This window comes from Silurus aristotelis, assembly GCF_946808225.1.
Source record: "Silurus aristotelis genome assembly, chromosome: 1".
NCBI classification, from domain to species: Eukaryota; Metazoa; Chordata; class Actinopteri; order Siluriformes; family Siluridae; genus Silurus; species Silurus aristotelis.
Window position 1 is genome coordinate 43,495,692 of NC_139574.1, and position 15,359 is coordinate 43,511,050.

Sequence of the window (15,359 nt, forward strand, 5' to 3'; positions counted from 1 at the left end):
TCAAAATTGACTTTTCTTTTTTTCTTCTACACATTTGAGTCATTTGAGATTTTATTAAAGCCATGTGAAGGAAACATCTCCAAACTCTGGTTACAATCACAACATGGAGAAAGGAGCAGTTCTTTTGCGGAATATGAAGGAGAGGAAGTGAGGAACATGCTGTTGTACTTTCTATAAATATAGAGGCTTCTTTAAGAACCTTTTTATGAAACGATGTGTTCAGAGATAAAACGTTAAACGTCTGAGGAGACCAATAATAAAACACTGCAAAACAAACAGTGTGTGTGTGTGTGTGTGTGTGTGTGTGTGTGTGTAAGTCACTACATGATAAATATCTGCTTTGGGAAAAAGAAACGTGAACTTTGGCTCAGTGATCTGATTAGGACGCAGTGACGACGGCGGCGGCCATCTTTGTTCTTTGCTCGGCCGGAAGTGACATCACAGCGCTCTCAAATTCCTGAGTGTAGCGTTCATTGATGTCCCTCAGCAACATGACCAGGGTGTTCTGGGTGTCTGAAAACAAAAAAGCAAATAAATCGTTCCTATTGGCTGATCAGACTCGCATATTTAAATAATAATAAACACAAGACAGGAGCGGTGAATCCACCACCACCACCCTCACCTGCATCGATGTCCTTCGTTCCTAGGACGTGTGCTGAGGCACAGAGGATCGGCTTCACGTGGCTGACGAGCTGCGGTGAGAAACACACGTGAGATCAATACACCGAAGGTAATCGACGGCACGAAAGCACGAGACGGAGCGGATCATTACCAGCGCTGGGTTATGGGAGTAGAGGAACGCCAGGCAGCTGTACACCGTCTTATTTTCCTCCAGATCTTCCTTCAGAGGCAGACGTTCCAGAAGAGCAGGGAGAACCTGGAGAAGTATGATTTATTACGACACACCGGTGTATTAATAGAAGGATATTGATGACTCTGAATGATGTCTATTAAAAGAATCATGAGCCCAAAACCTACTTTTCTCTTCAAATTAATTAATTAATTAATTAATTAAAACCCGAGAGCCAATCAAAACCGAGCACGCTCTTCCCTGATTGGTGGGTCGGTTAAAGTCGACCCAAACGGTAAAACTTCAGGAAAAGTACAGATGCACAAAAATGCTGGGATTAAACTACTCAACAACTGAACATCTGGGCATTTTCAGTACTGTATCAGTAACAGCTGCATGGATGAAAAAACGCATGTTCTCCGGTACCTGCTCCAGAGGAACCCCCTCGGTGTGGCTCATGATCATCCGGCACAGCGCGGCACACAGATTATCGATCACTCTCCTGTCCGCTTCTTTCAGCAGCAGGTTCGAGAAGAGAGACAGCATCATGGGGTAATTGCTGCGAGACAGAGCTGAGGAAAACCAGCACGATACGCTGAACTACACAAACCGTGGTGAACATCTGAGAAGGATACGAGGAGATGATGGGTCCTGCAGCCTGCGCGAGAGCTCCCAAGCCGAACACGGCGTTATTGCGCACCTCTGCGTCGCCGTCTCTGACGGCGGCCACCAGCACCGGCAGCAGCCGATTGGACAGTTTTCCCGCCACGGCCCTGCCCCCGGACACGCCCGCCAGAGAGTGCAGGGTCTCGCTCAGCGTGCCCACGGAGAACGAGCGGTCTGCCACCGTGCAGGAGGACTTCTGCAGACATCAGAGATAAATCAGGAAAATCGCAGACGTCTGGTGGATTTATCTCAGACGGAAAAAAAAAAAAAAAAAAAAAAGACTCACGGCTTTGTTTATGATCAGAGGCAGAAGATCATTGAGGTGGGAATAAAAGGTTTCTGCTGGAACCGCTGAAGCCAAGACGGGAATTCCCTCCCCGGCAAACTCCTGCAGCATGGCATCATACTCCGCCTAACACACACACACACACACACACACACACACACACTGATCTCATTGATCTCAGAGAGCATCTCTGACTAACATATACAACAGGAAGCAAACAAGAACCTGCTGTTCTTCATCATCATCGTCTCCTCCTCCATCCTGACACACGGTCTGCGACACACACACACACACACACACACACACACACACACACACACACACACACACTTCATTAAGGTATATTCATTTTAGAATCCAATCGTTTTTTTTTTTTATTATTTAAATACCGTGGAGCCTGAAGATCTCAAACCAGGCTTCTCCTTCTCACCTTCTTCTTCAGAACGTCTCGGATGGCATGGCTGACCTCGGCCAGTCTCTCCGGGGTCTTTAACGCCTCCCCCTTGCACGACTTGATGACGCCGTTCATGGCCTCTAGGACTCCCATGACGACTTGCCGCTCGCGCTCCTTCTTCACCGCCTCCAGGAAGCAGGGCATCACCACGTCCAGGAGTTTCTGCAGCGCTACCAACACAGACGGGTGGAAATAAACAGAAGAGTATGGAGAGGGTGTGTGTGTGTGTGTGTGTGTGGGTGAGGGGGGTTACCCTGATGATTAGCCTCAGTCGGATTTTCCTGCCACACTTTGTGCTGAGCTCGGCAGAACTGACCCAGGGCACCGAATGCTGCTTTCCTCACGTTCTCGTGTGGAAACTAACACACACACACACACACACACACACACACACACACACACACACACACACACATTAAACAATGCAGGTTTGTCCCGTGCTTCAGTCTGAGGCTGAGATACAACTTACATCACAGAGACCAAAGACCTGCTCAAAACTGGTCTCCAAGAAGGGCTGAAACGCAGCACTGCGAGAAAAGAAGAAGAGAAAAAGAACGAGAGAATATACACGTTTAAATCAAAAGGTCCACCATAAGCGAGCACGTTCATGTTGAATGTGGCTTCTCCTCACCCGGTGTTGAAGGCGATTTCCCCCAGGGCGTCGCACGCGTCCTCCTTCTCGTCGATGTACGCGTTCTCCACGCTGAAGCTACAGAACAAAAACGTCAATCTCCACGAGCGCTCTTAAAACCGAGAGAAAAGGAAAACAAACCCACCCGGAAACATCCTCCGCCTCGTTCTCTCCATCATCTAACACCGCGTCGCCTTCTTCATCATCATCGTCGTCGTCATCCAGGAGAACGAACTGCTTGTCCTCCTCGAGAGGAGTCTGGAATAAAACAGATGTTCTCTCACGTGGTGTTAAGGATCCACGTGCGACCCGAAAGCGGAACAGACGCACTAACCGTCACGCCGTCTGTAGATCTCAAGGACATGAGCATCAGCGTTGTGACTGCGGTCAGATGAGGGTCCACACTTTCCGGACTGATCGTGGACACGGCGGAGAACAGGCTGTACCTGAGAGAAACACAAGAGTTTTTCCTCTAGACATGACCTCAGGTTTGATCTCGAAAACAAACACGGTTCCTACGTGCAGCGGCGCAGGTCTGGATCATCTACAGCGTCTGTGAGGTTCAGACCGAGCTGCACGCATTCCGCAGCCAGCGGTCCGAACACGTCCTTCCCGACGGTGCGCGCCAACACCGACAGCGTGTCTGCAAAAAAAAAAAAGAAAGGAGAGAGGTGAAGGAAGGAAGAGCGGAGGAGTAGAACACGTTTACTGATGAAGAGCACGCCAGCGTATCCGTACCCAAAGCCTGAGTCTGCAGTGACCTCATTTCATCTCGCGTGTCCGTCAGGAAACCCTTCAAGCTCTCGATTACGGGAGGGAAATACGGCACCAACATCTCTTTGGCGGCATTCGCTGAGGAACAGAAGATTTTATGAGGAGAGTACCGGTGCGTTTTGGGCGAAGAAATGCGTTAAAACCGCCGCGAGTACCGATGGCGCCAATGGCGCTGACTGAAAGCTCCTTCAGCTTCAGGTTGGTGGTGGTGTTCAACGCTGACAGCATGGTCTCCATAAGAGTGGGCAGGTAAGACTGAATATCTTCATCTGATCAACACACACGGGTCATATTAGCTACATAAACACAAGCTCATGCCATCGCAGTGTTTGCCACGTTCCTACCCAGGTTCTCCAAGAAGTTCTCCAGGGCGTAGAAAGCTTTGGTGACATGGCCGATTCTGGTCTCGTTCAGAGAAGACAGGTATCCCAGTAACAGTGGCATTAGCTCTGTGTGGTATTTACTGACCTCCGGCTGAGACACACACACACACACACACACACACACACACACACGTCGCTCATATGAAGCCTTTTCCATGTAAAACGTGATGATTAAGACCTGCGTTCCTACCTGCAGGTACTCGGAGAACTGCCCCAGAGCGAAAAGCGCCGCGCTGCGCACCACCTGGTTGGCGTCCGACAGGCTGCGGCACACGGTCTCCAGCATGGACGACAGCAACCTGACACACAACCAACGCAGGTTTGCACACATCTTCTCCCTTCGTGTTTTGAAGTGTTGAAATGCGTCTTACTTGGTGCGGATGTGGTCGGCGCAGCCCTCCGCCAGCACGGCGAGACACATGAGACCTCCCTTCCTCTCGTACGCGTTCTCGCTGGTCAGGCAGGCCTGAGTCAGGGGCATCTACAGAGCAGGAAGACCACGAGGTTCAGGAGGAACGTTTCCCGAAACAGCAGAAGAGTGCAGGTCGACCGGGATCACGACGGATTCATAATAAAATGGTAAAGAACGGTCCTGCAGGCTGATGTTCTCACTTACCAGTTGGTTGAAAAGTTTCTCAGGTGGCATGTGAAGGGCCATCGTGTCAATCACCTGAAATGTGGAGATCATCAGCTCTTAAACATCTGCATCTGTTGCGAATAAATACCATCACTGTGAGGCGTACCTGAGCGGCGAAGTGTTTGGGACTCTGACTGTCATCGTCACCTTCTGCCTTCTCCTCGTCCTCGGGGTCCTCCTCACCAGGTGGAGGTGTTGCACACAAAATGGGAAACACCACTTGCAGGATCGGGGCCAGAAGCTTCTGCTTTAACACGGTCTTAAAGAGAAGAAGAAATTCGCTGTAGTGAGTTCAGGTTTCCCGGTAGGACGTCGTCACATTAACGTCCATCGAGAAGAAGTGAGGACGTGAGCGTACCTTGCTCTTGAGTCGAATGAGGAGAGCGGTACAGGACAAGGCTTTGACACGCAGGGAACCGCTGAGGGAAACATCTGCGCTCACCTTCAAGAAAAGAAAACCGGTTTAGAGATCAGATGTTCACACGCTCGTTCACACCCGGGGTGGTGGTGGTGGTGGTGGGGGGGGGGGGGTTTGTATACGGAGAGCTCGCTCAGACCCACCTCCAAAAAGAAGCGCACGAGTTCAGGAATGTGCGAGACCACGATAGAGACCTCGCTCTCCATCAGCTCATCGAACACCTCCATCGCCTCGCTGGCCTGATCCTGCAACACAACACCCACAGAAGTTCAGGTGATGGAACGCTGAAGAACGAGTCGTTGGTGTGTGATGAATACGCAGACTCCAACCTGGTCAGCCTGGACGAGGTGTTTCAGAGCGATCAACAGTTTCGGGATTAACGAGCGCATCAGGTTCTGAAAAACAGAGGACACAAAATCAAAAACTGTAACCAGAAGAACTTACGTTTGTGGAGGAATGAGCCATGACTGACCATCTCCTCTGTGCCGGTGTAGGCGGTGATGGCAGTGAGGGTGAGGATGCAGTAATATAAGGCGGTGGTGTTGGTCACATCCTGCAGCACAACACCGAACAGCTGCAGCAGCTGCTTGTAGTGGGGTTTGAAGGGCTCTGGATTGGATTCCACCACTTTGCTCAGCAACAACAAACCCACCTAGAAAAGAAAAGAAGAATCGTTCAGTTTTTCAGCCTACAGGAGCAGCTTGGGCTTTATACTGACACCTAGTGGTGTAGCATTAAAACTACAGCTAGTTGTCATTTGGAAAAATGACTGTTCAGTGCTGACAGATGTGCACAGATGTTCACAAATGGCCAGAGGACTTCACTGTTTAGTCCTGATAATAAAGCTTGTGACTTGTAGAAGATATTTGGCGATAAATGTGATAAAAGTGTTTCTAAATCAACACTGAGGAGATGAGAATCTCTGAATTCTTTCATGAGCACTGTGTTTGTTGGCCTTCGATTTCATGTGATGTCTGCGTGAACTTTACCTGCCTGTCGTGGGGATCGGTGCTGCTGGTGGACTCGGTCAGCAGTGCGAACAGTGCAGGCCAGCGGTCAGGTGTTTCATGTTTCACCATCACAGCACTGAGCTGAGACAGAGAGTAGCGCACTGTGTGCCTTAACACGAGAACCACAAGAGAAAAACAGATCCATAAACCAGCCTGATAAATACACCATCATCATCATCATCATCTCAAAACCAGAAAGAGAGAGAGATAGAGAGACGTACTGTGTCTCCTGGTGGAAAGCTTGCAGGACCACCTCCTTCAGACTGGAGAAATAAATCTAATGTTTAATAAGAGTTGTGTGTGTGTAAATGTAAACATCACAAGAACATCAAGAAGAGTTGAAACCTTTCTCTGTGCTCAGGACTGATCTTCTTCCAGTGCTTCTTCACTCTCATCCTCAACATCACCACCGCTGACTGTCGGATCTATAAAAAAAAAAAACCACAACACAGAGAACCGGTTTTAAAGTGTAAAAGTGAGAAGATGTGAAGTGAGAAGATGTGTGAAGTAGTGAGATGGAAAAGCACCTGTGGATCAGTGGATCCAGTCATGACCGCACACAGAGCAGGGATTATAGCAGGGTCTTTGAAGGCCTGCTTCAGCTGAGCAGTGGCCTGAAAATCATCATCATCATCATCATCATCATCATCACCATCACCTTCTGAACCCCCCCCCACAATATCATATCATATAAACCAGGTCCACTGGACCATACCTGCTGAATCACCACATTATCAGGGAGTGTGAGCTGCGCCAAGATCTTCTCCAGTCCCTCAGACATGTCGGCTTGATCAGGAATAAGTTCTACTGAGAGCACAGAGTTTCACCACCGTCCTGGAGGAAACCTACAGCGGCACCGGGAGAACACGCGGACGGGAGAAGCCGGCTTCTTAAAGAGACAGCGACTTTTACAGACAGGAAACAGCGACATCTTCAGTCCTGGAGAAGTACTGCAGCTGCTACTCTGATTTATCATTGGGGACGTTTGAGAGCACAATTGTAATAGAAGCTTTGATGCGCATTAGTGTCTAAACACACACACACACACACACACACACACACACACACACACACACACACACACACACACACACAGTGATAATGCGGTGATGATGGGCTGTTTGTACATATATTTAGCATCAGAATGGCAGAGCATTAAACCACACTGAGGAACACAATGGGCCCATTAGGATTATAAAAACACACCAAAAAACCAAGGAACCTGTTTTGATAGATTTCTGTGATGTCATCAGTCTAATTCCATATCACCAATTCAGTACCAGTTCCAGTTAATGAAACACTTAAACTTGCATCTATTTCCCCTGTTTGCTTGGATGTCTTTCTGTATTAAAATAAATATATTTCCTCCCATCGGAAATGTAAATCATATTAAAATAAATATATTAAAGTAATGTGAAAATAAATAGAATATTTATATCCCAGCAGAAATTGAAGCTGAGTCTGAAACCCAGTGGTGATTTCTTCAGTGATACTTAAAGAACTTAGTTCTGGAGAAGATCATCAGCTCAATGCCCTACATGTTTATATTTAAACCCATCAATAAAATGCAATGCCTCTGTTTTTCTCCCAGGTTTGTCCTGCATCTGCTTCTGACTCTGAAATGCTAATTGATTTACAGGATCATCATTAACACCTACTTCCACACTTAATCACCGTATCAACACCATAATGCAGCCTGGACACAAGTCCATTCCCAACGTCACTTCATTACAATGTGAATGCGTATGCAGATCAGTTCATCTCACAGCACAAGAAAACAAGAAGTCCAGAAGTCCAGATGCATGACTGTCCTAGACCTTGTATGTGATTATATATATATATAATTATTAATGTATTTATTTATTAATATAAACATGTGGAAACACCTGGTTGAAAAACATGCACAGTAATCAATAAATCAAAGTTTGCTGGAAGAATGGAAGAAGATCTGTGAAGTCCAAACAGTTTATCTATCACAAGAATGATGGAAGATGGAGAACCTTGGAGATACTGCACCTCAATGCTGCTGTACTACTCTGGGATGAAGAAGAAGAAATCTCAAGAGTGTGATTTTTGGAATGAAAATAAAGTAAAGACTGAACGCAAAAAGTTGTTGCGAAGAACTTTACACTTTTCATTAATTAAAAAAAATTTAAGTAACGAGTCTTTTAATAACACACACACACACACACACACACACACACACACACACACACATCCATTCTGCGGCTGAGTTGGTGGGCGTGGCTCCACAGGTTGTTCCACACAGGTTCTGATTGGTCTGAACATGAACTTCCAGGCCACACCTGATCCACCCACACACCTGGCTTTATAAATCTCAATCAGGCGCCCGACGCGCTCAGGTAGATGATGTGAGAAGTTCAGTGGTTCGTGTTTGGGGTTGTGGTGCTCATTTTGATATTAGTGCGTTTACTTTCTGTAGGTTGTTCGAGGTGTTTTTTGTAGACATGGCGGACTGGAAGGTGCCGTTGAGTTATAACTACAGCCCGTCGTACCATGCGTACGCGTACGGGTTAATGTACCAGCAAGCCCCCGAGCAGACCCACACCAACATGAACTGGACCGAGGCCGCGTATGGATCTTCTGTAGGGGTCAGCGGGGGTTACTACACCTCCCAGCCGCAGCAATCTTCTCAAAGTCCTCCTGGGAGTCCTGATTACAGCAGCCCGGTGTCTGAAGCTCATTATCCGGGTTCGGTCGTGTACTACTCCAACTCCAAGGCGCACACGCATTCTAGTCGGCTCTTTCTCTGGCACAACCGGGCTCAGGTCGACCAAGTGGGTAAGGAGCAGGAACAAGCCGGCAGTGACACACCGAGTGACTCCGAGGCTCACACTCCAGGTTCGGTTCTCTTAATTCTATCTTCTTCCCAGTGCGCTCCGGATGCGCCCCGGAGTGCGCGTCCTCACTCCCTCCTCACTCCCTCTGTGCTCTGTTTCACCAGATTCGTGGAGCACTGGGAGCAGTCGGGAAGGCACTGGTGCTCAGGTGGATCTGGATCTCCCGTGGGTGCAGAGGAATCCAGCAGACAGCGGCAGCTCCGACGCCACAGGAGCGGGTTCCGGCGCTCTCCCCGCGGGCTCTGAGGGTCCGAGCTGCGCGGTGGTGGAGAGGGACAGCGGAGCGGCCGCGGTGTCCAAAGCATCCGCGTCTCCAGAACCTCCGCCGGCGCAGCAGCGCAAAGCGAAAGCGCGAACCGCCTTTTCCGAGGAGCAGATGAACGCGTTAAACGACCGCTTCAACGTGCAGAGATACCTCACCCCTGCTGAGATGAAGACCCTAGCAGGACTCACCGGACTCACCTACAAACAGGTACATACAATCCAATTAACCAGCCTTTTTTTTTAATTTATTTATTTATTTTTATCTGAATCCTGGATCATGAACTTGTGGGTTGTGTTTGAAGGTGAAAACCTGGTTTCAGAATCGTAGAATGAAGCTGAAGAGGCACCAGAAAGATAACACCTGGGTGTCTGATAGGTACACTGGGACACCTAATGCACAGACTTCACATTCTCAGGTAGGTGGTGGACTTATGGGTGATGTTCTTGCTCCTGGACTTAATTTGAAATGATGATCTTACATGTTCTTGTCCCTCACAGTTCCAGGTAGATGCTCCAATGCTGAACCAGGACCTCTATAACAACCCCCAGTTCAGAGATGCAGTGTTCAAGAAGAGTCCCCCCCAGATTCCTTATTACCTGAACTACACCCGGCCCCTGTCCCCGTCTCAGGTCTCGTCCCCCAGACCCTCTGGAAGCTGGCGTCTGCCCCCAGCTGTGCAGCACTACGAGTTCCTCAATCCTTCCAGCTATGTTGGTGGAAACGCTGGCACGAGCAATGTTTGCACTGTTGACCCAGGCAGCAGCCCTACTACACAGATGGCCACAGTGCACAACGCCACACAGTGGTCATCTTGAGCAACTGCACTTGGCTGCCTGTGGTGTGTAGTGTTTTGTGTATAGTTTTAAATCAAAGTGCTTTTGATTATAGTTCAGGGGTTTCACTGGATCTGGCAGGAAGGCTGATGAGTTTATTTTAGGCCCTGATCCACCATGACTGGGATTTTAGAACCTTGTTGTTGTTTGCATGTTTTTAAAAATTCCAATTTTGTACATTCTTTCTGAACGTGGAAATGATTTTGTCTCTAGTTTTTATATGGAAGATCTATTTTTATAACTTCAACAAACCTTCCAGAGTATTTAATGTCTATCAGGAACCCTTGCTCTTTCTTCTTCTCTTTTCTTTTTTTTTTTTTTTCTTTTGAATATTTGCTCAAGGTGTTTTCTTTGCCCTGGCGCTTTTAGAACCACTCTTGCCTGTGCTACACTTGTGTTGTCGTGGGGTGTTGAGGAATAAATGTTTTTTTTTTTCCTGGTGTTCCTGAGAAAAATGTCCATATATTCATTTACCCTAAATATGACCTACGACCCATAACCGTAGTCTTTTATATAAAGGCATGTTTTTATTTTTTGTAAATCAGCGATGACTCATTTTGCTAGAGCTCATGCATCCAGTCTAAAGTGTGCTCGAGATAAAGGTTCTGGAGAGAAAGTATAAAATGTGAAAATAAACGAATAAATCGATGTGAACGCATCAACTTTCCTAGGGATCATGTAATTGAAAAGTGGGTGGAGCTTATTTAATTTTCTATGGTGTGTGTGTATGTAGGCAAATCAAAAAGCTTCATTTCCTCCATACATACCCGGCATCGTATACCAGAACTTGCCGTTTCAACAAGTTCATGACCAGAGTACGAAATATCAGAGTTGAGCAATCCGATCTGCTGCAGATCTGATCTCAGGATCCTGTTGTAGTCCATATTTCTGACAACCACAACTGGAGCTGGAATATTCCAGACTGAGGGGTGAATCGGTGTAGGAGGAGAAGCCGATGATAGGATGCGCTCATCATGTTTAGTGCCTAACATACAAACCTGTGGGACTCGCCCATCAGCAGCACATGATCTCAGTGAGAAAACTTTACAGTGAGACTTTTAGCATCTAGACAGATTTATTTTTGAAAAAACCGTGTCTTTATTGAAAAGTTTGTGTGTCTGTACATCTGAAATAAAATCACAGTAAATGGTGACTATAACAGACCATAATGCTCCCATGTCCCACATTCTTCATGTCTGGAAACACAAAACAAAACCCTCATTCGCTCCAGAAACCGGTCAACTCTGCTAATAACAGATCTTACACGAGACGGCTCCTGTTTTCCTTTTGCTAACGCTACATTTAGCCTAGCATAAATAGAACATCTTATCATCGCGACGGTTTCCACTTTATAATCATAATTCTGCTAAAACGTTATAAAAATCCACTCCTGTGTATTAAAAACAAACCCTGTCCCTTTTTTACATGTAAATATTTACATACAGTGGAGATCCAAATCAATTTCTTGAGTACTTCAACGTCTAAAGGAATATTAGCTGGGGGACGTTCCATCGCTCTACTAGCATGGGTTTTATCAAGGCACTTCAACAAAAAGCTCATGGAAAGATGAAATCGAGAAGGAAGAAGCACGAAAGACGATTACGGAGGGTTTCGTCTGTCAGAAAGCAGGAGGAAGTGAACGTTCTCCTCACTACCGTCTCTTCCAGGGCGCAGGAGATCCAGGTTTCCCTCGGCCGTTCTTCTCGCCGTTCGGGTTTTAGATCAGAACTCTGCGTTATTTCAGTGAGAGAGGAACGTCCACTGGACAACCAGGGGAAACTGGGATGTCCTGCCAGTTTATTAAGAAAATTCGAACCAGGTGCAGATTAACAGCAATAAACTGGGAGCTACTGGAAAGCGTTTTTTCCCAATTTCCATCCTCTTTTTCAACTTTTCAGCAGAAACCTACTCATGGAATCAAAGTACCAGCGATTCTGAAACGTATTCAGTTAAAGGGTGATCTTCACTGTATATAGTTTTTTTATACACACACACACACACACACACATCCCACAAGCTATGCGTTAAACCGGTTCTGGATTTCCGAGAGCACGTGGAGGATCAGTTCTGCGGTTCTGGAAGTCCGATTCGCCGTCTGTTCAGAGTAAACATGCAGGTTTTTTTCACTCCGCTGTTATTCAAATAAAAAATATCGTAAGCAAATCTATTATAATTTATCTCGGCGTACGAAGATCCGGTCCGTCTGCGAGAAAAACCTCGGAATTTCCATAAAATCGAAAAAGGTTTGATGACGTGTCCAGCAAGCGAATAAAGGGGGTAGTGCACAAGCGCCTTCTCCTCCCTCAGCCTTCTTCAGTCCATCTTCAGGCTGCGGTAGATGTAGCGGATGAACGCCAGCGAGGCGCAGAAGGACACGGTCCCGAGCATGAGCGAGAAGACGAACGCGGTGAGCAGCGAGTAGCCGAAGAACTCCATGCTCTGCACCAGGCCGCTCATGCTCGAGCGATTCCAGTAGTAGAAAAGCGAATAGACGAAGATGAACAGACCGGTGGATCCCGTGCTCAGGATGCTCCTCCACCACCAGCGGTAATCTTCACCCGAGAGCAGGAAGTAGGTGAGCGCTACGGAGATGCAGGCGCCGACGGACAGCAGGATGGCGAAGACGCAGAGCAGGATGCCGTACAGCGTGTACTGCTCTCGACCCCAGACCGTCGCGAAGATGTAGTACAGCTCCACCGAGATGGCGCTGAGAGGACGGAAAACAGACTTAGCACAGGAAAGATCACACACACACACCTTTTTGCTCGCTCACGTCGGGTACCTGAAAGGCAGGAATCCTCCAATGGCCATGTGCACAGCCGTGTGTTTGTACCAGGGCTGCACTGGGATCTGGCGTGGAATGTTGCGCGTCCGACACGGAGCCTGGAAGCTCCCGGCCCGGTTCTTACCCACGATTCCCCCGATGACCGTAAGGGGAAAACCCACTAGCACCCAGGCACCCAGCAGGAGGAGCACCGTAGATGCTGGGAGAGCCTGCGTGGAACCGCTCCACCAGTGCACGGAGTTCACGACGCTCCAGGTCAGAAAGAGAGGCGCTGAGAGAGAGAAAAAAAAAAGACTTGATGAACAAGGAGAATAAAGGCCTGGAATACACACCCTGTTCCAGCATAAGATCTCACCGGAGAACAGTGTGGAGGTGAGGATGATGTTCCACACCCAGCGCTGTCCATGGATCTGGGTGTAGAAGCTACACGAGCAGTATCCCGACACGCAGCTCGTCAGCGCGTACAACACGATGGCCGCCGAGTTTATGGCGCCGTGACGATGCACGTTAAACATCCCCAGCAGCGCCATGATGATAATCCCTAACGGTGCAGAGAGAAGAGGGTTAGATCTTATCGAGAAGGAAGTCACTCTGTGTGTGTGTGTGTGTGTGTGTGTGTGAGATCTTACCGCTGGCCAGAGTGAGGAACTGCGCTCCCACTCCCAGCACTGCACACAGCAAGCTTTTGTACGGTGGGAATCGAAAGACGTCGGTGTGAATGATCTTCCAGCCGTTATCGCCCTGGTCCAGATCGTCACAGGTCCCATCTTCTTCTACGTTATATCTAGAAACGGTTACACGTACGAACATCATTTACGTTCTACTACAGTCTGAGGAGCACTTCCCGAAAGTCACGGTTGTTAGAACCGAATTCTTTCGATTCCCCAACTTTTCGGAGGTCTGATGTGGACCTGGAAGCCGGTGGATCTTCATTTCTAATTTCAAAGCAGTGTGTATTAAAGGTTGATTGCTAGAACTGTCGGCAATCTGCAAAAATCCATACAGATAGTTTTTCCCGGTCGTGTTATACAGTACAAGAGCGGCCTCTAGAGGCGAAATAATATTGAAGCGACACAAGAGGATCTTTTACTATTAAAGTAGGAGAGTATGGCTGGCCATTAACAACCCTGATTTATAATGCATTATTTACTTGCAGCCCTTTTGGCCTTCCATAGGATAAAGTTTGTGCACCTCTGCCCTTGTTCCTCTCCTCCACTCCCTTCCGTCTTGTAAAATCTTCTCACCTGGCAAAGTCATTCTTTAACACCCTCATGAGGATGATGATCACAAAGCCCAGCAGCAGCACCACCAGCACCAACGAGTTGATGATCGACAGCCAGTGGATCTCCAGAGTCTTGGGGAAGAAGGAGTAATCTCGGAGGCGCTCGGCTCTGCGAGCGTGGGATAAGGGGCTCTCGAACCAGCGCACGCTGTAGGTGTGGGTCAGGGAGAGACCTCCGCTGTTAGGGTTTGCCCCGTCACCTCCGCCCTCCTCCAAAGGCACCGGCTTTACGTCTTTAACAGACACGTTAGCGAAGATCACGGAGTTGCTGTTATACTCAATATTGAGGTCCAGGTGGGTCCACAAGCCAACCTGAGGAAAAAAACAGAAACATTTATTAGACCTGGGGTTGTACAAATCGTCTGATCAAACATCCCTGTGCATGACCTTTTCTTACTATACAAACATATTACACCATGTTACAGCACAAGTGAAAGAGAACCTTCAACCAGATTTACAGTCAGACAGACAGACAGACAGACATGCAGACAGACAGTCAGACAGACCTTGTGACTGTGAGGCAGGAAACCGCTTTCCTCCATATATCCTACAAAGCCCCAGATTGGAATATCATCGAGGACAAATTCGAAGTAGTACAGCTCTTCAATTGCTTCTCTCAACTGGTCCACCTACAACACCACCACCACCACCACCACTATCAACTTAATATCATATTAGAATAATAAACAAAACTTCACATTACGATTCATCAGTTTTGAAATCCATACCGATAGTTTTTCCAGGTTGCGTTATACAGTACGAGAGCGGCCTCTAGAGGAGAATCACTGATACCACATGCTGTTTATTTGAAGGGTCTTTTTTATTATTATTTAATTTGTAAGAAACCGTTTTTATTGATTTTTGATTCAGTTTGAATGCATGTATTTTGTTGTAATGAAGTACTATTTTACATGCACTACGTTTTATGAGTGTTACGTTCTCACATGATTAATCGGAAGGAGGTCTGAGTGTGAACAATACCTCTTTCTCCGACAGTGAAAGCTGACACAGCGTCTGTCTCTCGGTGTTCTCCCTGAAGCGGATTTTGTATAAAGATTCTGCCATCCGGTCTCCATCCAAAACCTCTCCCAGGCTTAAGGCTTTATGGCGCACCTGTGGAGGGAACGAGGTCACTGTAAAGACTACGGTACAGCGTCGGAATCCGTCACCTGGAATCAAACACCACGCTCACCTCTTTGGGTCTGCAGACAGGCAGCGTGTAATAATGGTAGGTTTCCTGGGGGTTATGATACGGTCCCACTTTATTGACGTAAAGCATGACGG

General features: G+C 47.6%; 3 protein-coding genes across 6 annotated transcripts in view; 1 reads left to right on the top strand and 2 right to left on the bottom strand.

Moving 5' to 3' along the window:
* Positions 1-33: 33 nt before the first annotated feature.
* ipo4 (importin 4) lies at positions 34-6,967 on the bottom strand. The gene is made up of 30 exons (XM_083557542.1): positions 6,765-6,967; positions 6,577-6,663; positions 6,395-6,474; positions 6,271-6,312; positions 6,029-6,158; positions 5,512-5,691; positions 5,369-5,434; positions 5,183-5,284; positions 4,980-5,063; positions 4,728-4,880; positions 4,601-4,654; positions 4,356-4,465; positions 4,175-4,283; positions 3,946-4,075; positions 3,757-3,870; positions 3,566-3,679; positions 3,347-3,470; positions 3,162-3,273; positions 2,973-3,085; positions 2,828-2,905; positions 2,666-2,723; positions 2,450-2,555; positions 2,173-2,366; positions 1,968-2,015; positions 1,743-1,868; positions 1,426-1,652; positions 1,217-1,349; positions 773-877; positions 623-692; positions 34-513 (listed from the first exon to the last, which is right to left on the bottom strand). The coding sequence occupies exons 1-30, from the start codon at positions 6,828-6,830 to the stop codon at positions 380-382; spliced, it is 3,249 nt and encodes a 1,082-aa protein (XP_083413668.1). The 5' UTR covers positions 6,831-6,967; the 3' UTR covers positions 34-379.
* A 1,431-nt stretch (positions 6,968-8,398) lies between these two features.
* nanog (nanog homeobox) lies at positions 8,399-12,207 on the top strand. The gene is made up of 5 exons (XM_083558665.1): positions 8,399-8,911; positions 9,015-9,382; positions 9,477-9,590; positions 9,673-10,783; positions 10,936-12,207. Exons 1-4 carry the CDS (start codon positions 8,518-8,520, stop codon positions 9,988-9,990), a joined length of 1,194 nt encoding a protein of 397 aa, XP_083414791.1. The 5' UTR covers positions 8,399-8,517; the 3' UTR covers positions 9,991-10,783; positions 10,936-12,207.
* tm9sf1 (transmembrane 9 superfamily member 1) overlaps positions 11,083-15,359 on the bottom strand; it is a 5,916-nt gene continuing 1,639 nt past the window's right edge. For all 4 annotated transcript variants that reach the window (XM_083558633.1, XM_083558634.1, XM_083558635.1 and 1 more), the window contains 8 exons: positions 15,268-15,359; positions 15,057-15,188; positions 14,582-14,704; positions 14,038-14,387; positions 13,423-13,577; positions 13,149-13,334; positions 12,791-13,064; positions 11,083-12,715 (listed from right to left, as the gene is read on the bottom strand). The exon at positions 15,268-15,359 is cut by the window's right edge. In XM_083558633.1, the coding sequence (XP_083414759.1) occupies positions 12,322-12,715; positions 12,791-13,064; positions 13,149-13,334; positions 13,423-13,577; positions 14,038-14,387; positions 14,582-14,704; positions 15,057-15,188; positions 15,268-15,359 (1,706 nt within the window). In that variant the 3' untranslated portion in view covers positions 11,083-12,321. The remainder of the gene's footprint in view (positions 12,716-12,790; positions 13,065-13,148; positions 13,335-13,422; positions 13,578-14,037; positions 14,388-14,581; positions 14,705-15,056; positions 15,189-15,267) is intronic.

Coding starts and splice junctions, on each gene's coding strand:
- ipo4 (XM_083557542.1), bottom strand. CDS start 6,830: ATGTCTGAGGGACTGGAGAAGATCTTGGCGCAGCTCACACTCCCTGAT. Junction 3,274..3,346: donor CCAGACCTGCGCCGCTGCAC/GTAGGAACCGTG, acceptor TGTTTCTCTCAG/GTACAGCCTGTTCTCCGCCG. Junction 3,086..3,161: donor GATCTACAGACGGCGTGACG/GTTAGTGCGTCT, acceptor GTTTTATTCCAG/ACTCCTCTCGAGGAGGACAA.
- nanog (XM_083558665.1), top strand. CDS start 8,518: ATGGCGGACTGGAAGGTGCCGTTGAGTTATAACTACAGCCCGTCGTAC. Junction 9,383..9,476: donor CCGGACTCACCTACAAACAG/GTACATACAATC, acceptor TTGTGTTTGAAG/GTGAAAACCTGGTTTCAGAA. Junction 9,591..9,672: donor CACAGACTTCACATTCTCAG/GTAGGTGGTGGA, acceptor TGTCCCTCACAG/TTCCAGGTAGATGCTCCAAT.